The sequence below is a fragment of the Anolis sagrei genome, chromosome X (assembly GCF_037176765.1).
Source record: "Anolis sagrei isolate rAnoSag1 chromosome X, rAnoSag1.mat, whole genome shotgun sequence".
In the NCBI taxonomy this organism is placed as follows: Eukaryota; Metazoa; Chordata; class Lepidosauria; order Squamata; family Dactyloidae; genus Anolis; species Anolis sagrei.
Window position 1 is genome coordinate 56,235,488 of NC_090034.1, and position 22,715 is coordinate 56,258,202.

A 22,715-nucleotide genomic window follows, 5' to 3' on the forward strand; every position below is an offset into this window, starting at 1 on the left:
AGGTGACTCAACGCGGTTTACAACAAGAGCAAAAGTCAATCCAACAGCATACAAAGTTTAAAAACCATTAACAGCATAATATACAAAATGACACATCAATAACAACACATTAATGTCTCGTAACTAGAATCGTGATCCAATTTGTCTTCCATAATTCCGTTTCCTATATTCATCGTGTACATTGCATTGTTTAACCGAACGCCTGTTCGAACAGCCAGGTTTTTAGTTTTCTTCGAAACACCATTAATGAAGGGGCTGATCTAATGTCCATGGGAAGGGCGTTCCACAGCCATCTATGGCTGGATGGCTCTTTGCTTTCTTGCCCTGGTGAAGGGAGTTGGACTGGATGGCCTTAAGGTAGCATTTCTCAACCTGAGGGTCGCGAGAGGGTGTCAGGAGGGTTGCCAAAGACCACCAGAAAACAGTCATGGGGGTTCTCTCTGTGTGTGTGTGGGGGGGGGGGGGGGTGTTCTGTGTGGGAAGTTTGGCCCAATTCTATCATTGATCTTTGGATGTGGGTGAACTACAACTCCAAAACCAAAGGACACTGCCCACCAAACCCTTCCAGTATTTTCTGTTGGTCATGGGAGAACTGTGTGCCAAGTTTGGTTCAATTCTATTGTTGGTGGGTTCAGAATGCTCTTCGATTGTAGGTGAACTATAAATCTCAGTAAGTACAACTCCCAAATGACAAAATCAGGGTTTTTTTGTGTGATGGTAACTCCTTGGGTTAGTAAGTGTCTTGTGGCCAAATTTGGCGGCAATTAGTCCAGCAGTTTTTGAGTTATGATGTCACTCAAAATGAACAGAGCGTTGTATATGTGTGTGTGTGTACTATTACATATTATTTTTATTGTTAAAGTGACTTGTGTATGTGAAGAAGCCTTGTGTGGGATGGGTGCCTGATGGATGTGTTTCCTGAGGGAGATAATTAAGTGGGTAATAAATAATGCATTATTTATCTATTTTACTATTTATTATTATTATTATTTCCTATTCTCATTAAAGTCACTTGTGTGTGAAAAAGAGGCAAGGAAAAAGCCTTGTTTGGGAGGTTTGTCAAATGTGTTTGTGAGGGAGATAATGAGGTGGGTAATAAATCATGTATTGTTTATTAATATTATTATTAGTTTGTACTATTATTGTTATTAAAGTGAGTTGTGTGTATGGTGAAGCCTTGTGTAGGATGTGTGTCTGACTGATGTGTTTGAGGGAGATAATGAGGTGGGTAATAAATACATACAGTAGAGTCTCGCTTATCCAACATAAATGGGCCAGCAGAATGTTGGATATGCAAAAATGTCGGATAATACGGAGGGATTAAGAAAAAGCCTATTAAACGTCAAATTATGTTATGATTTTACAACCTAAGCACCAAAACATCATGTTTTATAACAAATCGACAAAAAGGGAGTTCAATACACAATAATATTATGTAGAAATTACTGTATTTACAAATTTAGCACCAAAACATTGCAGTGTATTGAAACAGCTGTGGATCTGGGCGGGAGACAGACTGCGTTGGATGAGCGAAGGTTGGATAAGGGAGGTTCTACTGTATATTATATATTCTTCTTATTATTAAAGTGACTTGTGTGTATGGAGAAGCCTTGTGTAGGATGTGTACCTGACTGGTGTGTTTTTGAAGGAGATAATGTGGTGGGTAATAAATAGTGTATAATTACTATTATTACTTTTATTAGTAGTTTTTACTATTTTACTATTTATTATCATTATTAAAGTCAGTTGTGTGTATGGAAAAGAGGCTAGGAAAAGCCTTGTATGGGGTGTGTGATGTGTTTGTGAGGGGGATAATAAGATAGGTAATAAATCATGTATTATTATTATTTATTCCAATTATTGTTAATTTTTACTATTGGCTGATGTGCCCGTAAAGGAGGTAATAAGTTGGGTATTATTATTATGTTATTCTTTATTATTACTATTATATATTTATTCTTACTAAAGTGACTCGTGTGTCTGGAGAAGCTTTGTGTAGGATGCCTGTCTGACTGATGCGTTTCCTGAGGGAGATATTGAGGTGGTTAATAAATGTATTATTTAGTATTACTATTACTTAATTTTGTTGTTGCTGTTATTATTATTAAAGTAAATTGTGCTTATGGAAAGAGGTGAGGAAAAAAGGCTTGTGTGGGATGTGTGTCTGATGTGTTTGTGAAGAAAATAATGTGGTGGGTAATAAATAATGTATTATTATTTATTACTATTATAATAAATTTTTAATTATTGTTATTGTTATTATTATTATTATTAAAGTGGAGGAAAGCCTCAACGTTTTAATCATTAGAATGGTCTACTGAACAATAAGTTCAGCCTTTGAGACGTCTCACCAATTTCACCAAAATTTGAAAATGGAAATAAGAAAATATGTGATGAGTTAGAGGAGGGTGAAAAGTATGAAAAATAGGATTTCTGAATGAACTGAATGATGTCAGTTTTAAAGGTGGTCGACTGATGGTCTAAGATGGGTTACTTTGAATGTGTCAGATTTTGCCTTCTAAAATCTTGTTTTTTAATGCATCTTTGTCATTTGTTGGCAGCAATGGAGTGTCGAGACAAATCGGCCACTCCAGGCCGGAAACTGATCCAAGGTAATTTTCTTTGTTCAAAGCCGGTTCTAGTTTTCATTTCCATGGTAACCTTCAGATTCGGATTGCATATTCCAAAAAGTCAAAATGTAATGAAACTGGGAGTGGGACTCTTCTAGCCCTGGAGTTGTTAGCACTCCATGTTAATACAGTCTACTTCAGTAATCAAGTCAGTATGTATTTTAACAGAAATATTGATTCTAGAGCAGGCATGGCCAAACTTCCTAACTTAGGGGCTGCATGCTAGCACTCCCTTATAGGAGGACTGGCTTCCCAGTGACGGAAGGAAGGGAAAGAAAAAAAGGTACAATGAAAAGCAGGAAGGGAAGGATGGAAGGAGAAAGAAGGAAGGAGGGAGAAAAGAGGGAAGGAAGGAAGGAAAGAGGGAAGGAAGGATGAAAGGGTAGAAGAGAAGGAGGAAGGAAAGACAAAAGGGAGGAAGGAAAGAGAGAAGGAAGGAAAGACAAAAGGGAAGGGAAGGGTGGAAGGAAGGAAAGAAAAGGAAGGACGAAAGGGTTGGAGAGAGGGGAGGTTGGAAAGAGAGAAGGAAGGAAAGAAAAGGGAAGGAAGGAAAAAGAGGGTGAGGGAAGGAAAGAAGGACAAAGGGGTGGAAGGAGGGAGGAAGAGGAAGGGAGGAAGGAGTAAAGGGTGGAAGAGAAGGAGGGAAGGAGGAAGGAAAGAGAGAATGATGGAAAGACAGAAAGAGAGAAAGACCTGAGAAAAAGAGCTCATGGGGCCGCATCCGACCCCCGGACCTGGGTTTGCCCATCTCTGTTCTAGAGTCAGAAATAACATTGAAAGAATAGAGATGGGTTCCTGCACCACAAAAAAAGTAAATTCAGTAAGTTTCTAAGCTTATCTAATGCTCCCTTGTTATTGGATAACTTGATGAGGGACCTGTATTTTTTTCAGATGGTTTTATTTGGTAAGCTTGGATGTATCTTTCCAACAGCTAACAGTCGACTTCTTTCTTTAAAAAATAATATTAAGGAAGTATATTTGGATGTGATATTTTGATTATTGGAAGCAGTAAGTTGATGGTTTCCTACATAAGAGTCTCACTTACTAAACTGCTCCTTTTTTTATCTGAATTCATGCAGCCCGACTGCCTTTTAAACGCCTGAATCCGGTGCCAAAGGAGAAACCGGATGGAAACCAGGGAGCCAAGAAAGCCAGGAACTCTCCAAATGTCCTGGATCAAAACACATTTTGTGCTGACTTGTCACCAGACAATGTGGAGAATGGCTGTGAGGCAGAAAGCGAACCCCAGTTTGTTTCGAAACTTGTTAATGGCAAGGGTCCGCTCGATGTCTTTGTTCAGAAAGGTCCCAAAAACAAAGCGAGTGAGCCCTTGCTTGTCATTGACTTGATGGGAGATTCATGCGACAGACTGAAGGGTAACGCAGAACACGTAGCAAAGGAAGCTTCGGAGGAGGTGGGAAATCAGGCTGGAACGCCAGGGTCTCCTTGCAGTGCCCCCGAGGATATTCAGATGGAAACCTCTCCTGTTCCGGCAGAGAAGGATGAACCATTGAGTGCGATGGTGTCCAAAATAGGGACCCACAGCGCCAAGCAACGCAAGTTCAAAAATATAATCTTTGAAAGGAAGTTGCCTGTGGTTGTTCTGGAGGACATCATGGGGAGGTCGCCCCAAGCCTTCCCATTGGAAAGGAGTTTGGCTTCGGAAACGATGGAGTCTGGCGCCGAAGAGGACACAGCGGGGACAAGCTCTTCGCTCAGCTCCCTGTCTCTTGTCAGTTCCCCAGAATCTCTCGCCACACGGAAGGACACACATGTGAGCCCCTTAGCAGCATCGACGCCGGCTCGGAAGGTCAGTATCTGGGATAATTCTAAATACTGTATTTAATCTAACACTTGCCTTTTGGGCTAAATTACCGTATATACTTGAAGATAAGCCAAGTTTTTCAGACCTTTTTATGGCCTGAAAAAGCCTCCCTCGGCTTATAATGGGGTCAAGCCTGGAGGCCATTGCTTGCAATATCTGATATATTTCTTCCTCATCTTCCTCTCCCTAAACAGTGTGTTTCCTTTTCTGCTTCTGCTCTGCTTCTCTTCCCAGACTGGAATATTTTGAAAAGGGAAAGGACGTCTTTGACGTCAGGAATATCCATTAATCTTATAAAAGCATTTTCCCCCAAAATATTTGTTAATCTCCCCTGCAGATATATAGTCATTTCCCCCTGCTAGCCTTTGCAATCCCTATGTACCTATATATCTGTATCTATATACATTAATTTTATATATCAATTTCCCTTAATACGTTTGCAGGTCTTTGCAAATCCTATATAGATATAGATATCGATAATTATATAGAGGTACCTATATATCTGTGTGTGTGTATGTATGTATGTATGTGTGTGTATATATATATATATAATTTTATATATGTATTTTCCCCTCACATTTTTGCAAGTCACTGCAAATCCTATATGGATATAGATATCGATAACTATATAGAAGTATCTGTATATCTGTGAGTGTGTATGTATATATATAAATAATTTTATATATGTATTTTCACCATACATGTTTACAAGTCTTTGCAGATCCTATATAGATACAGTTACCTATATATAGAGAGATGCCTAGATCGATACATATGAATATAGATATATAAGGCTTGCAAATATTACAGGGGGGAAATGCACGCACACACACACACACACATGTATAAACATGTCTGGATAGATATAGATATGTAGGGTTTGCAAATATTACATGGGAAATGCACACACACATATAGGGGAGAGAGATGTCGAAGTAGATATAAACATAGATATATAGGGATTGCAAAAATTGCAGGAGGGAAATGCACATAAAGAGAGAGGATTTGCAAACATTTCAGAGGGAAATGCATATGTGAAATTAATATATATATATAATTATAGATCTATATCTAGCTCTGCATGTTTATATAGGCATTGAATCTTTGCCTGTTATGGTGTTAGAAGCCGGCCTGAGTCCCCATTGGGAGATAGGGTGGGATACAAATGAAGTTTATTATTAGTATTATTGTAAAGTTATTGTTGATACCATATTGTTTTTGTTGATCCTACTTTTCCACTTATAGAGCTAGTTTACTGTTTTTCTTTGAAATATGGTAAATATTCAAAAACATTTAATGGGTCAATATGTTTTCCCAGTTTTTTTGTGGTAAAGTTAGGTGCCTTGGCTTGTATTCGGATCGGCTTATACTCAAGTATATATGGTAATTGCTGCTGTTTGTATACCCGTCTGAGATCCATGACATAGAAGGGGGATATAAACACCCAAATACCCAAGTAAAGTTTACTCGAGTCTCATGCGCCATCGAATCTAATGAACACCTCAATTTTCAAAATCCTGAAACCAAAAAAAGGTATTGCTAACAAATGTAATGCACAGCAGCAAAAGGTACACTCAGTCAGTCAGCCATTACATTTGGTCCTTCTTTAAGAACAATTGTGTTGGAACACCAAGGCTTTCAGCCATGGAAAAGATATCTTGTGGTACACGTTGTAGAATGAATTCACTTTAACTGCCATGGTTCAATGCTATGAAGTTATGGCTGTCATCCGACAAGGCTTTGAGCCTTGTCGTAAGGTTGTGGGTGAACTACAACTCACATCATGCCAGGTTAACCCCGAGAAACTCCATCAGTACTATAAGTTTGTTATGTTGGGCAGCTTTGCTTTGGATGCATAATGAGTGGAGTTCAGTGTGCTCTCTAGCTGTAGGGTAAATTACAACTCCCACTATGGTGAGTCAGTCCCCTCAAACCCCTCCAGTAAGTTGAGTTCATCATGGGGATTTTGTGTGCCAAGTGTGGTCCAGGTCCATCATCGGTAGAGGTCACAGTATCTCTGGCTGTGCGTGAACAACAACTCCCAGAATGGAAGGTCAGTTCCCCCCAAACCCCTCCAGTAATCAAATTTTGGCATATCAGATCTGTGTGCCAAGTTTGGTCCATATCCATCAGTGTTTGGGTTCACAGTGGTCTCTGGGTGTCAGTGAAATACAACTCCCCCAAAATCAAGTTGAATTTTCCCCAAAGACCTCCAATATTTTTTGCTGGTCATGGGGGCTCTATGTGTGCCAAGTTTGCTCCAATTCCATATTTGGTGGTGTTCAGAGTGCTCATTCATTGCAGGTGAACTATAAATCCCAGTACCTACAACTCCAACATGTCCAGGCTAATTCCCCTGAAAACCCACCGGTATTCAAATTCGGGCATATCGGGTATGCATCCCAAGTTTGGTCCAAATCCATCATTGTTTGGGATCACAGCGTGCTCTGGATGTAGGTGAACTACAACTCCTATAAATCCCTCCAAAAACCTCAAGTTTTTTGTTGGACTCGAGGATTCTGTGTGCCACGTTACTTCCAAGTCCATCGTTGGTGGAGTTCAGAGTGCTCTTAGATAGCAGATGAACTATACATCCCAGTGCCTACAACTCCTGATAAATCATGGTGAATTTTCCCCAAACCTCTAGTATGTTCAGTTGCTGATCAATTCCTCTGTTTGCTGTGTGCCATAGAAAAGAATAGGGAAGGGTTAAGGGAGAGGCAGTAGTCAGTGTTATGCAAATTCCACGCCAATGGAGAGAGTCAGAAACACTGGGATGTCTATTGTGGAAGAAACACATACAATCTAGGATGAAAATGTCCCCGTATGAAAGCCTTCACTTGGGTGGTGGGCAGTATGCTGCTTGTGGAGGACATTGGCAGGGCTCTTGGACATGTTCATAGTGCTCACTATAACCTGCAATGTCATTGGATGAAGGACCATCAGTGGGAGCTATAGGAGCTTGTCTGTGTAAGCGGACACCCCAGCCACATTCACACACATACATATTTTTTATTTTTATTATGTTTATTGGTATAGAATATTATATTTTTAATCTGTAAACGCTACATTATTGATCACATTGTTGTAACTGTAGCCAATTTTAATGATGACGCGGCAAACTATTGCTTTCTTGGGCCAAGTAGAACAAATTAGGCATAGAAAATACTATACATGTTTTCAAGTGGCAAAGTAATACACTTTTATTATTGAACTTAGGGAATGCGGTCCATGGTATTCTCATTCAGAAAAAAAGACATTTTCATAACTGTTAATAATATAAGCTATTTCAGTTCTTAAGGAATAGTATCCAAATTATTATTATTTAATGGTCTACATCAACTATTGGTAAACCCAGGCCTGGGGGCTGGATACGTCCCCTTGCGTTCTGTTCTCAGCCCCTTCTTTATCTCATCATCCTATCCTTCTCTCTTTTCGTACTCCCTCTTTCCCCACCCTCTATCTCCCTCCCTCCCTTTTGTCATTCCTTCTCTCATCCCTTCCTACCTTCCTTCCATGCTTCCCTTCCATCCTTTCATCCTTATTTATTTATTTATTTATTTATTTGCTTTATTTCTATACCGCGTTTCTCAACCTATAATAGGTGACTCAATGCGGTTTACACAATATTAATTACCACAACAATAACAATTAAAACACAGCATACCCAATAACAAACACACAACCATTCATACAATGCCTCGATCGCAACCAAGATCCAGTCTCATATCCTTATACCGTTCCTATGTTCAATTTACCGTCATTCTGTGTACAATTGCGCTGATTAGCCAAACGCTTGCTCAAAAAGCCAGGTTTTGAGCTTCTTCCTAAATGCCAGCAACGAAGGGGCCTGTCTGATGTCGCTTGGTAGGGCATTCCATAACCGAGGGGCCACCACCGAGAAGGCCCTGTCTCTCGTTCCCGCCAACCGTGCCTGTGACGCAGGCGGAACCGAGAGCAGGGCCTCCCCGGACGATCTTAATGTCCTTCCCTCCCTTTTGTCTTTCCTTCCTCCTTCCTCTTCACCCTTTTGTCCGTCCTTCCTTTCTGCCCTTTTGTTTTTACTTCCTCCTTACCTCCCTCCCTTTCGCCTTCCATCCTTCCCTTCCAACTTTCCTTCCTTCCCGTTTGTCTTTCCTTCCTTCTCTCTTTCCTTTATCTTTCCCTTCCTTCCATCCTTCTCTTCCTTCCTTCAATTTTTTTTCATTTCTCTTTCCCTTTCTTCATTCAGTCCTTCCCTTTCATCCTTCCTTCCCTTTTGTCTTTCCTTCCTTCCCTCTTTCCTCCCTGTCTCCCTCTTTCTCCTTCCATCCTTCCACCCTTTCGTCCATCCTTCCTTCCCTTTTTCCTCCCTCTCGCCGTCATTCTCCTTCCATCTTTCCCTTCCTCCTTTTCATCCTTCCCTCTTTCCTCCCTCCTACCATCTCTCTTTCTCCTTCCATCCTTCCCTTCCTCCCTTTCATCCTTCCTTCTTTCCTCCTTCCCTCTCTCTTTCTTTCTGCTTCCCTCATTCCCTTCCTCCCTTTCATCCTTCCTTCTCTCTTTCCTTCCTCCTTCCTTTCCTTCCATCACTGTGCAGCTAGTCCTCCTAGCAGGGAGTGCTAGCATGCAGCCCCTAAGTTAGGAAGTTTTCCTATGCCTGGTCTAGACAGTAGATTTTTAATCTTATTATTGATCTTAGCGTATGCAATCCATGGTATTCATTCAGAAAGAGAAGACATTTCTGTTTCGACAAAATAAAACAATCAAACAAGATAAGTATCAAAAGTGGTGGCTGGGTTCCCAATGCCAGGTGGATAGTGGATCCTTTGTAGATTCTTCTGAAATTTCTTCCTTATTTCTTTTCATTTAAAAGGAGCATTAATTAATAATGTTTTATCTTTCCAACTCCAGAAGACCCACCAAAGTGCTGAGGAGAAGGAGAAACTGAGGCAGCAGAAGGTAAGCATCGTTGGGAATTGCCTTTCATTGCTATCAATTAGAACTGAACGTTCTGAACAAAAGAGGACGTCCTCTGTTGCCCCTACTAGATATATGGGTGCTAGAAATATTAAGCATTAGAGTCAGGGAAGATAGCTGTAAACGAGTGAACATAAAAGGGCATGAATTTAAAATAAAGGCATATACAGATAATATGATGTGTTTCTTAGGGAACCCAATAAGGAATACTCAAAATTTAATGGAGATTATCAGCATGGTAGGCCCCCTGGTGGCGCAGCGGCTTAAACCTCTGAGCTACTGTACTTGCTGACCGAAAGGTCGGCGGTTCGAATCCAGAGATCAGGGTGAGCTCCCGCTGTTAGGCCCAGCTTCTGCCAAATGTGAGTAGATTAATGGGTATCGCTCCGGCAGGAAGGTAACGGTGCTCCATGCAGTCATGCCGGCCACATGACCTTGGAGTTGTCTGTGGACAACGCCGGCTCTTCGGCTTGGAAATTGAGATGAGCACCACCCCCCAGAGTCTGACACAACTAGACTTAATGTCAGTGGAAACCTTTACCATTATCAGTATGATATTTATTTATTGTGTCAGAAGCAAATTGAGAATACAGCTATAATGCATAAAAAACCTCACAAAGTTAAAAACTTGACATTATGCTAGATTTCCTTTGATCAGAAGTCACTTGGAGTGCCTCTGGTGTCGCTGTAAGAAGGTCCTCCATTGTGCATGTGGCAGGGCTCAGGTTGCCTTGCAATAAGTGGTCTGTGGTTTGCTCTTCTTCTCACTCGCATGTTGTGGACTCCACTTTGTGGCCCCATTTCTTAAGGTTGACTCTGCAATCTGTGGTGCCAGAGTGCAGTCTGTTCAGTGCCTTCCAAGTTGCCCAGGAGGGAGTTTCTCACCTGGTCTCAGCCACGGATTGAGGTTCCGGGTTTTAGCCTGCCACTTTTGGACTCTTGCTTGCTGAGGTGTTCCTGCGAGTATCTCTGTAGACCTTAAAAAGCTTCTTCTTGATTTAAGGCGTTGGCATGCTGGCTGATATCCGAACAGAGGGTGGGCTGGAGATGTCCCAACAGATGTCAGGTGGTGCATTACTGGCTAAGCAGTATAATTTCTCATCAGGATTTAAAATTAATAAAGAGAAATCTATAAAAAATTGATAAACAATCAGCTTGTAAGGTAGTAAAGAAAGTAAAATATCTAGAATTATGGCTAGCCAACAAAAATAACAATTTATATCAAAATAATTTTGAATGAGCCCAGAAGGAGGTCAAAGAAGACTTGGAGAGATGGCAAAGAGTTCTGTTAACTTGCATGGGGAGGATAGCTGTGATAAAAATAATGGTTCTACCTAAAATGTTGTTTTTATTCCAAAATCTACCAATCATTAGGGGTGTAAAGGTTTCTGATTATTTGGAGGTAGGATTTAAGGGGAATGATAAAAAGCTAGAATTGCATACAAATATCTAATAGACACCAAAGATAGAGGGGGCTTAGCTCTTACAGACCTTAGATACTACTATGAAGCAACACATTTTAGCAGACTAAAGGTGTGGGCTAGATTAGAGCAGCGTTTCTCAACCTGGAGGTTGCCAAAGACTGTCAGAAAACACAGTATTTTCTGTTGGTCATGGGGTTCTGTGTGGGAAATTTGGCCAATTCTCGGGGTTCATAATGCTCTTTGATTGTAGGTGAACTATAAATCCCAGCAACAACTCCCAAGTGTCAATTCTATTTTCCGCAAACTCCACCCGTGTTCACATTTGGACATATTGAGTATTCATGCCAAGTTTGGTCCAGATTCATCGTTTGAGTCCACAGTGCTCTCTGGATATAGGTGAACTACAAATCCAAAACTCAAGGTCAATGCCCACCAAACCCTTTCGTATTTTCTGTTTGTCATGGGAGTTCTATGTGCCAAGTTTGGCACATAGAATGCTCTTTGATTGTAGGTGAACTACAAATCCCAACAACTTCAACTCCCAAATAACAAAATCAATCCCCTCCCCAACCCCACCAGTATTCAAATTTGGGTGCATCGGGTATTAGTGCCAAATTTGGTCCAATGAATGAAAATACATCCTGCATATCAGATATTTACATTACAATTCATAACAGTAGCGAAAATTACAGTGATGAAGTAGCAACGAAAATAATGTTATGGTTGGGGGTCACCACAACATGAGGGGATCGCAGCATTAGGAAGGTGGAGAAACACTAGAGAATTGTGATTTACTCAATTTAGAGGGCTCTAACTTAAGATTTGGGTGGCATCCGTATTTGTGGCATGAAAAAGATAAGGTGAATAAAGAATTTAATAGACACAATAGAGCTAATCTTCTAGCACTTTGGAAAGAGATACAAGGAAGGGATGGAATCAAAATCCCCTCTATAGCTGTATCCATTGGAAGTGATACTAAGGCCCTCATTCCTTGTCTTCGCTATGATTCCATACCTTGTTGACGTGAAGCATCCCACCAGTGTGGAAATCTCTGATACTACTTTTTTTCCGGGGGCTCTTCTGATATTACTGAACCTGTATTGCTGTGTGTCAAGTGTCTTATATGACCTTTTATGGGGGGTGTTTCTTTGCTTTTGGTGGCCAGGATCAGGAACGAGCGGAGAAAGGGAGGCTGAAAGAGGAGGCTAAGGCAGCCAAGGAACGTGCCCGGGAGGAGGCCAGGAGGAAGAAGGAGGAGGAGAAGGAGCTGAAGGAGAAGGAGAGGAAGGAGAAGAAGGAAAAGGACGAAAAGGAGAAGGCGGAGAAGCTGCGGGTCAAGGAGGAGAAGCGGAAGGAGAAGCAGGAGGCACTGGAGTAAGAGAGGGGATTCTTAGACACCTCTACTCTATGGAGGAGAAAGCGGGAAAGAAAAAAATATTTATTGTATCAGAAGCAAAACAAGAGTACAGTTGTAATGTATTTAAAAACACAAAGTTTAAAAACCTGGCATTATATTAAATGTCCTTTGACCAGTAGCTTGCTACTTGGAGTGCCTCTGTTGTCGTTGTAAGAAGGTCCTCGATTGTGCATGTGGCAAGGCTCAGGCCACATTGTAGTAAGTAGCCTGTGTTTGTTCTTCTCCACACCCGCATGTTGTGGACTCCATTTTGTACCCCATTTCTTAAGGTTGGCTCTGAATCTCATGGTGCCAGAGCGCAGTCTGTTCAGCGCCTTCCAAGTTGTCCCATCTTCTGTGTGCCCAGGGGGTAGTCTCTCATTTGGTATCAGCCATAACTTGAGGTTCTGGGTTTTTGACTGCCACTTTTGGATTCTTGCTTGCTGAGGTGTTCCTGCGAGTATCTCTGTAAATCTTAGAAAACTATTTCTTGATTTAAGGCATTGGTGCACTGGCTGATATCCAAACAAAGGATGGGTTGGATATGTCAATGCCTTGGTGCTTTCATTGTTGGCTGCTACTTCCCAGTAGATGTCAGGTGGTGCAATACTGGCTAAACAGTATAATTTCTGCAGTGGTGTTGGGTGTAGACATCCTCTTTTATGTCTTCTCTTGTGACCTTCAAACCTGGTCTGAAATCCTCCATATAGCCATCCCTCCCTATTGGGCAGCTTGACCTTTGCAGATTAGATTTCAAACATTACCTGTACGAATCTCTAGGTTCACCAGTGTATCTCTGTCATCATCTTCATCCAGTTCTGCTGGAGGACCTAGAACTTTCTTGCCCAAAGTGGATTTTTGTGGGATTCAAACTCAGCTTTCTCCAGTTGTCATCTTGCACTCGAAACAGCTTCAGTGTTTTACTAAATAGCTTAGCATATTATTACTATTTCTCCGGGTTTATCCTGAAAGTGGGCTTCTCATCTTTCCAAAGGGCAAAACAGGAAGAGAAAAGAAAGAAAGAAGAGGAGAAGCGGTTGAAGGAAGAAGAGAAAAGGTTGAAGGAAGAGGAAAAGGTAAACCGTGTGTCTCTGCCCGCCTCCTATCTGAATTTGGAGCAAGGAGAAACCTATTGACTTTGTATTGGTCATGAAATACCTATTTCTTCCCCTTTTCCCAACTCATTTTTCTACTATCACATCTATTGAATGGTGAGCAAGAATTCCTATTTTGACTTCAACTCTCGGTTCAGCCCTTAGAAACTTGTAATTGTTCTATATTAACTTCAAGGAGAAGTCAATAACTTGTTAGAAGGGGAAAAGAAGTGTCAAATCATAGACAAAGCAGGGATTTAAAACATGTATATTATGTTTGTTTTCAATAATATTTTAATGTGTATATGTGCTAGGTTTTAATTTGCATGTTTTGAGTTTTTAAGGTGAGCTGTGTTGAATCCTTTGGCAGAGAAAAGCGGGGCATAAATATATTAATAATGTAATGTTTATATGTGTTCGGTTTTCATTCACACCTTGAGGTGTGTATGTGTATGTACTAGCTTGGGTACCTGGTTATTTGAAAAAGTCAATTTTTTAAATCGTACAGAATGTATAAGATTGTGGGTAAACTACAACTCATATCATGCCAGGTTAACCCCAAAAAACTCCACCAGGACTTAAAGTTTGTAATGTTGGGCAAGTTTGCTCTAGATGCATCATTGGTGGGGTTCATTGTGCTCTCTGGCTGTAGGGTAAACACCAACTCCAACTATGGTGAGTCCGTACCCTCAAATCCCTCCAGTAGGTTGAGTTAGTCATAGAGGTTCTGTGTGCCAAATTCGGTCCAGGTCCATCATTGGTGGAGGTCACAGTTTCTCTTGTTGTGGGTGAACTACAGCTCCCAGAAAGGGAGGTCAGTTCCCCCCAAACCCCTCCAGTAATCAAATTTCGGAATGTTGGGTATGTGTGCCAAGTTTGGTCCAGATCCATCAGTGTTTGGGAAAGCCTTTACTTGGGTGGTGGGTAGTATGGTGTTTGTGGAGGACAGTGGCAGGGCTCTAGGACATGTTTAAAGCGCTCACAATGTCATTGGAGGGAGGGCCATTGGTGTCTCCTAAGGACTGGGAGCTATTTGTGGAGGAAGGAGCTTTATATGTTTTAGGGTTTCATTCACACCTATATATGTGTGTGTGTGTGTGTACTAGCTGTCTCCTGCCACACGTTGCTGTGGCCCAGTCTGATGATCTGGAAAATAAAGTAATGAGATAGTGTTGGTTTCTAATATATGTAATTTCTTTCCGCTTGTGGGTAAACAGTATTTCTTATTGTTTCTTTGTCAGTGTTGATTTGGAGATTGTTTGGTTTGCCTACTCTGGAACATGCAAATTGTTCTTCTTTAGGGGTTCCTTTAAAATCTATGATACTATATTTGTGTGTGAATCCTATCTATCTATCTATCTATCTATCTGGCTAGATGGCTCTTTGTCAGGAGGGCTTTAATTATGTTTTCTTGCCCTGGTGAAGGGAGTTGGACTGGATGGCCTTAAGTATTTTCTGTTGGTCATGGGGGTTCTGTGCAGGAAGTTTGCCCCAATTCTGTCGTTCATGGGCTTCAGAATGCTCTTTGATTGTAGGTGAGCTATAAATCCCAGTAACTACAACTCCCAAATGTCAAGGTCTATTTTCCCCAAACTCCCATCTGTGTTCATATTTGGGCATATGGAATATTCATGCCAAGTTTGGTCCAGATGCACCATTATTTGAGTCCGCAGTGCTCCCTGGATGTAGGTGTACTACAACTCCAAAACTCAGGGTCAATGCCCACCAAACCCTTCTAGTGTTTTCTGTTGGTTATGGGAGTCCTGTATGCCACATTTGGTTCAATTCCATCATTGGTGGAGTTCAGAATTATCTTTGATTGTAGGTGAACTATAAATCCCAGTAACTACAACTTCCAAATGTCAAGGTCTATTTCCCCCAAACCCCCTATCTGTGTTCATATTTGGGCATATGGAATATTCATGCCAAGTTTGGTCCAGATGCACCATTATTTGAGTCCGCAGTGCTCCCTGGATGTAGGTGAACTACAACTCCAAAACTCAGGGTCAATGCCCACCAAACCCTTCTAGTGTTTTCTGTTGGTCATGGGAGTCCTGTATGCCACGTTTGGTTCAATTCCATCATTGGTGGAGTTCAGAATTATCTTTGATTGTAGGTGAACTATAAATCCCAGCAACTACAACTCCCAAATGACAAAATCATTTTTTTTGAGTGATAGTCACTCCTTGGGTTAGTAGGTGTCTTGTGGCCAAATTTGGCGGCAATTTGTCCAGTGGTTTTCGAGTTATGTTAATCCCACAAGCAAACATTACATTTTTTTTTATTTATATAGATAGATATATGGTATATATGCACATGTATATAATGTCCTTGTGTTGATTCCAGCGCATCAAAGCGGAGAAGGCCGGAATCACCAGGTTCTTTCAGAAGCCAAAGACACAGCCTGTGCCAAAGGTGATTTCTCTCAATTTTAATATTAAAAGCTTAAATAGGGCCAGGAAGCAGCTCTCTCTGTAACAGTCGCCCATGTAGTTTGGAGGAAGTGGGAACTGTCAGGCATGTCCTATTACATTGCCACTTCTGTAGGACATTCAGTTTGCTTTTATTACTCCTTTTGCACAGAAGATCCCTGGCAGAAGTGATTAATACTAATTTAAATATCTAATAGAGAATAGGACTCATAGATCACTTTCATAGTGGCTATATTTTATGCTACAGCTATAAAATTAAGGAGTCTGATGGCGGATGATTTTAGTGGCTAATATTTTGACCTGGATGTTCATAGATTTTAATCCAGTGTCATTTTTAAACCATGCTTCAAGCTCCACATGTTTTAGATTTGTGGATATATGTTTCTAATATAAAGCCAGTTACAATGTTTGTATATCCTGGACTGAATGCCCTTTGGGGGTCTCCTCCAATGGAGTCTCCTTTGGAGATTTTTGAACTGAGGCTGAAAGGCCATCTGTCAGGGCTTTAAGTGTCTTCTTGGTTGACTGAAGTCCATTACCAGCCATAAATCTCGCTGCAGCTAATTGTCTTCATTAGCTTCTTCGTGCAGTGGAAGTGTGCTGGGCCCATAACTCTTGTCAGCAAATTGAGATAAATCATCCATCCTTATCTCAATTCTTCCTGACTTTCTCAAGTAACTTGTCTTGGGAAGCAGGGAGATACATTTCACACAGACATCGTAAATTTAGCTTTCAATGAAAGTGGCTCTCCTCTTTATTTACAACTATATGCAGCACATTCTCGAGGCATGTCTGTACTTAATCACATCATGGCAAAAGAACAGAGCGCATTGTTTTTCTTTTCTGGTTTGTACAGGAAACTCCAAATATGACACACTATCAATTTTACACATATCCATTGTTTTAACCCATGCACTACTAAAACATGCAGTTTAAACTATATGCAATTTGCATTCAAACACTATTATTTACTGATAGGTTGGACTGGATGCCCTTTGGGGGTCTCTTCCAGTGTGGGTGTATGGGGGGGAGCGCTTTTCATGTGACACACCTGTGGATTGCAAGCGACACACTAATGTGTCCCGACACACAGTTTGGAGAGCTCTGTTTTAACATTTCAAACTCCTAAACTAAGACCGTAATGAAATTCATTTATTCTAAAGGCATTCTGTCTTGCTTTTGGTTTCAGACTCTGGCTGGCTGGTGTGGGAAGTTTGCCCCCTTTGAAATCAAAGAGAACATGGTGCTTGCCCCTCTCTGCCGTGCGGCCATCGATCCAGACCTCTTGGACCACTTTGATTCGCTTTTGCAAGCCCAGGATGCCAGCACTACTTTCTTAGAGGAACTGAAGGGCCGGGAGCCTTTCAGATCTGGTCCCACTCTTGTTGCCGATGACATCAGCAGGTTAGGAATATGGCTGTTTTGCAGGATTTTCTTGAGGGATGTTTGACTCCTTGCTGAGGGGTCCAGCATGACTTTTCTCTAATCCAGAGCTTTCCAAACCTTTCTTGCCAGTGACCCTTTTCTTAGACCTTCATCCTTTCATGACATTGTGATTTTAATTGATGTTTTAATCATTAATGTTTAATTGTATGATTTTAATTGTATTTGTCTATTTTTATATTTATATGTATTGGCATCGAATCGCTACCTGCTGTAAGGCTGCCCTGAGTCCCCTTTTAGGGTGAGAATGGCAGGATACAAATATGTGAAATAAATAAATAAATAAAATGTGGATGAAATGTCAGGAGAGAATGCTTCTTGAACATGGCCAGGCAGCCCAGAAAACTCACAGCAACTCAAGTTTTATACTTGTGATCTGTACTGTAATAATGAAATTTATTCATTCATTTATTTTGTCAAAGGTCTTACCAAAATCGAGATATGCTCCATCCACACCATTCCCTGCGTCTCCCATTGTCTTGTGACTAGTATCGAAGGATGTGATGAGATTATTCTGCCATGACTTGTTTTTGAGAAACCCACCTTGACGTTTATTAGCTGTGGATTTCACAAAAATGGGTCATGCTAGGCTAATCTCATTCTTGGGAACTCAACGCAGCGCTCTCTTTGTTTTGGACAGTGATATGGTTGTCGTCATGGGCAGCAGCCAAGCTGGTGATGTGCCCGAACGAAAGGCCTTTGGCCGGATGAAGCTGCTGCAGTTCTGCGAGAACCACCGGCCGGCCTATTGGGGCACCTGGAACAAGAAGTCCCCTTCAATCCGCCCGCGGAACCCATGGTCAAAGGATGAGGTAAACAGACAGGGAGCAACGAACTGCCTCTCCACCAAGCATTTTATTGCTCCAGAATTGGAGATGGTTCTCCAAAAGAAATTTGGTGTTGAAGAGCATCTTTGAGAAGGGGAACAAGGGCTATATAAATACATTTTAGAGTGCGAATTAGAGGATAACTGAATAAAAACAAGGTATGATTTTGTGGGCTAAAGATCTAGGGGAAAATATTGACCTGGAAAATGGAAATACTGACCTCTGTAGAAAAGAGGCTTTACATTTTAAATAGCGGCATCTATTAGAGAAAAGATGTCTAAAATGTTTTATATAACCAGAGTTTGTTAATTTATTTGTCGGGTCAAAATCAAATTGAGGGTGCAGTTATAATGTATTTTAAAAAACACAAAGTTTTAAAAACTTGGTATTATACTAAACTTCCTTTGACCAGAAATTGGCCGCTTGGAGTGCCTCTGGTGTTGCTGTAAGAAGGTCCTCCATTGTGCATTTGGCAGGGCTCAGGCCGCATAGTAGTAAGTGGTCTGTGGTTTTCTCTTCTCCACACTCGCATGTCGTAGACTCCACTTTGTGACCCCATTTCTGAAAGTTGGCTCTGAATCTTGTGGTGCCAGAGCGCAGGCTGTTCAGTGCCTTCCAAGTCATCTACTCTTTTATGTGCCCAGGAAGGAGTTTCTCATCTGGCATCAGCCACTGATTGAGGTTCTGGGTTTTAAACTGCCACTTTTGGACTCTTGCTTGCTGAGGTGTTCTTGCGAGTATCTCTGTAGATCTTTGGAAGCTGTTTCTTGATTTAAGGCGTTGGCTTGCTGGCTGATATCCAAACAGAGGAGATGTTACTGCCTTGGTCCTTTCATTACTGGTTGCTACTTCCCGATGGATATCAGGTGGTGCAATACTGGCTAAACAGTATAATTTCTCCAGCGGTGTAGGGTGTAGACATCTTGTGATAATGCGGCATGTCTCATTATGAGCCACATCCACTGTTTTAACATGGTGAGATTTATTCCATACTGGTCATTTGTATTCAGCAGCAGAGTAGAAAAGTGCAAGAGCAGATTCTTCACTGTGTCTGGTTGTGTTCCCGCGGTTGTGTCCATCAGCTTTCGTACGTATTATTTTTAGCACCCACGTTTTGCTTGATATTCAAGCAGTGATTCTTATAAATCAGAGCACAGTCCAGAGTGACTCCCATGTATTTGGATGTGCTGCAATGGTCCAGTGGGATTTCTTCCTAGGTAATCCTGAGCTCGAGATGCTTTTCTGTTCTTCAGATGAAAAACACATGCCTGTGTTTTAGATAGATTAGGGATCAGCTGGTTTTTCCTGTAATAGGCAATAAGAGCACCTAAAGCTTTGGAGAGCTTTTTTCAACCTTTTCAAAGCTCCCTTCTTGAACGGTGATGGCACAGTTGTCAACATAGATGAAACTCTTTGTCCCTTCTGACAGTGGCTGGTCATTTGTGTAAATGTTAAACATTGATGGAGCAAGCTCGCTCCCCTGAGGCAAACTGTTCTTCTGTTTTTGCCATCTTCTTCTCTGACCCTGGAACTCAATAAAAAGCTCCTGTTTTGTAGCACTTTTGGAAAGGGGGGGGGGAGAAAGGAGTGGAGAGAAAAACAATTAGACTATATTCAAATGGCCAAAGTATCCAGTGGTATTCGGGGAGGAAATAACGAAGGGTTTGCGAAAAAATGGAGGCTGGAGGATATTTAGAAAGGAAGAAAAATGTGGATTTTAAAGTAGCCACAAAGGGAATTTATTAAGCAGGCATAAGGGTTGGTTTTAATAGATATAAGATTCACAGTGAATAGTGACATAAGTCCTAGGTGTTGAGTTCATGGCTGTCGGGAAGGAGGATGTTGTAACTGTATAGTTTTTGTTACTGTATTATTTATTCTCTGTTTCTTTCGTTTGTAACTTGTATACAATAAAAATGTAAACAAACAAAAAAGAGGTGCATCTGATCCTCATTTCTCCTTTGTCCGTCTTTCATTGCAGAAGCTCTTGGACTACGAAGTGGAGAGCGATGAAGAATGGGAAGAAGAGGAGCCCGGAGAGTCCCTCTCTCATAGCGAAGGGGTGAGCCTCGCCTTGCATATATAATATATATAACACACTAGCTTGGGGACCCGGCAATGCCCAGGTTATTTGAAAAAGGCATTGTTTGTTTTGGGGTGTTAGGTAATATCAGTTTGGTCATTTGTAATTCTATTTATTAGAAAAAAGTCAATCTTTGCTTTTGCTTTTTATGAATGCTCCCATTAGAAAATGCATAAGGGACTACAATTCTCAAAACCCCGTGGGTCAATCCTTCCCAAACTCCACCAGTATTCAGAGTTGGCCATGTTGAATCTGTGTGCCAAGTTTGGTTGGGATCCTCCATTGGCTGGGTTTAGTTCTCTCTGGATTTGGGTGAACTACAACTTCCATATTTCAAGATCCACTTTCTCCGAACCTCACCAGTATTTACAGTTGACTATGTTGGGTCTGTGTGCCAAGTTTGGTCCAGATCCGTCATTTTCTTGGCTCAGTGTTATTTGAATATGAGTCAACTATAACTCCCAAATGCAAACGTCAATCATTCTCAAACTCTGCTGGTATAGAAATTTGGCTGTGTTGGGTCTGTGTGCCAAGTTTGGTTCAGGTCCGATGTTAGCTGGATTCAATCCTCTCTGGATACAGGCAAACTACAACTCCCAGATCCAAGGTCAATCATCCCCTAACACCGCATGGCCATATTGGGTTTGTGTGCCAGGTTTGGTTCAAATTCGGTGTCGGCTCGGTTCAGTGCTCTCTGGATAAGGTTGAACTGCAACTCCTCGATCCAAGGTCAATCACCCCTTGAGCCCACTGTATGAGCAGTTCGGTCTGTATGCCAACTTTAGTCCAGATCTGATGTCAGCTTGAGGTTCAGTGTGCTCTCTAACTGTAGGGTAAAGGACAACTCCCACCATAGTGAGTCAATTTCCTCAAATCCCTCCAGTAGTTTGAGTAGGAAAGGGTTACGGGAGAGGCAGTGGACAGGGTCATGCAAATTCCACCAACTGAGAGAGTAAGAAACACTTGGATATCTGTGGTGGAGGAAACACATAAAATCTAGGATTGAATTGTCCCCGTAAAAAAGCCTTCACTTGGGTGGTGGGCAGTAGGTTGTTTGTGGACATGTTCATGGTGCTCATTGGAGGGAGGGCCTTTGGTGTTTCCTGAGTGGTGGGAGCTATAGCTCTTTGCGGAAGCGAGAACTTGTCTGTATAAGTGGACACCCCAGCCACATACACACATACATATTTTCACTTTTATTATGTGTATAGATAGAGGGGCACCATTGGACAAGAGTTGGCTTCAAGGCGTAGCACAACCTCCTTCACAAATCCGCTTCTTTTGAAAGCTGTTTTTTGCCACTGTTTAGAGATCATGTATGTGTTTGACTCCCTCAGGATGATGATGAAGAGGGCGGAGAGGAGGAGGATGAAGACGATGGCTTCTTTGTGCCCCATGGCTACCTCTCGGAGGACGAAGGCGTGACTGAAGTAATAATAATAATGATAATAATAATAATTTTATTTCTTACCCACTTCGTCTTGTGGCTCGAGGCAGATTACACCATAATTAAAACACATAAGCATTGTAAAATTTCTGTAAATATACACATTAATTTTTTTTTTATAAAAGATACAGGTACTGTTCCATCATCCGGGTGGTATTAAAACTTATTTCTATAGAATACATATTAAAACACACAGAACAGAGATTAAACACAAGACACGAGTTTAATAATAATTGTAATTGTAATAATATACATTCCAATCCCCTTTGGCAATGCAAGAAGGCACAGTCCGAGCCCTCCCGACAGGTTACCATCCAGCCCCTGTTTAGAAACCTCGATGGATAAGGAGGCATTGCCTCGGTTATTAGAAGAAGGTATTTTTTAATTGTACAAAATTCATAAGGTTGTGTGTGAACTGCAACTCACATCATGCCAGATTAATTTCCAAAAACTCAATCAGTTAGTTATATTGGGCACGTTTGCTCTAGATGCATCTTTGGTAGGGTTCAGTGTGCTCTCTGACTGCAGGATAAACTACAGTTCCCACCATGGTGGGTCAGTCCCTCCAGTAGGTTCAGTTGGTCATGGGGGTTTTGGTCCAGATCCATCATTGGTGGTGGTCTCTGGATGTAAGTGAACTACAACTCCTTTAAATAATCTTGTTTGTTAGTCTTGAGGGTTCTGTATGTCAAGTTAGGTCCAGGGCCATTGTTGGTGAGGTCCAGAGTGCTCTTTGATTGCAGGCGAACTATAAATCCCAATATCTACAATACTTATAAATCAAGGTGATTTCTCCCCAAACCTTTCCAGTTTTTGGCCCTGGAGGTTCTGTGTGCCAAATGTGGTCCAGGTCCATTGTCAGTGGTGGTCGCAGTTTTCTGACTTGATGCAGGGTGAACTACAACTTCCATCATGTGGAGTCAATCTCCCTAACTCCTCCAGTATGTTTAGTTGCTGGTTAGTTCTGATCTGTTTGTTGTGCAGACAGAGTTGAAAAGAGTAGGAAAGGGTTAAGGGAGAGGCAGTGGGCGGGACCATACAAATTCCACACCAATGGAGAGAGTAAGAAACACTGGGATGTTTGTGGTGGAGGAAACATGTAAAATATGAAAGCATTCCTTGGGAGGTGGGCAGTATGGTGTTTGAGGAGGACAT

At 41.4% G+C, this 22,715-nt stretch overlaps 1 protein-coding gene across 2 annotated transcripts in view; it reads left to right on the plus strand.

The window, feature by feature from the left end:
* CHAF1A (chromatin assembly factor 1 subunit A) overlaps positions 1 to 22,715 on the plus strand; it is a 37,591-nt gene that overhangs the window by 707 nt on the left and 14,169 nt on the right. For both annotated transcript variants that reach the window (XM_060784940.2, XM_060784941.2), the window contains exons 2-11: positions 2,562 to 2,612; positions 3,710 to 4,440; positions 9,349 to 9,396; positions 12,004 to 12,212; positions 13,229 to 13,310; positions 15,675 to 15,743; positions 16,950 to 17,164; positions 17,844 to 18,015; positions 20,012 to 20,092; positions 21,451 to 21,543. In XM_060784940.2, the coding sequence (XP_060640923.2) occupies positions 2,564 to 2,612; positions 3,710 to 4,440; positions 9,349 to 9,396; positions 12,004 to 12,212; positions 13,229 to 13,310; positions 15,675 to 15,743; positions 16,950 to 17,164; positions 17,844 to 18,015; positions 20,012 to 20,092; positions 21,451 to 21,543 (1,749 nt within the window). In that variant the 5' untranslated portion in view covers positions 2,562 to 2,563. The remainder of the gene's footprint in view (positions 1 to 2,561; positions 2,613 to 3,709; positions 4,441 to 9,348; positions 9,397 to 12,003; positions 12,213 to 13,228; positions 13,311 to 15,674; positions 15,744 to 16,949; positions 17,165 to 17,843; positions 18,016 to 20,011; positions 20,093 to 21,450; positions 21,544 to 22,715) is intronic.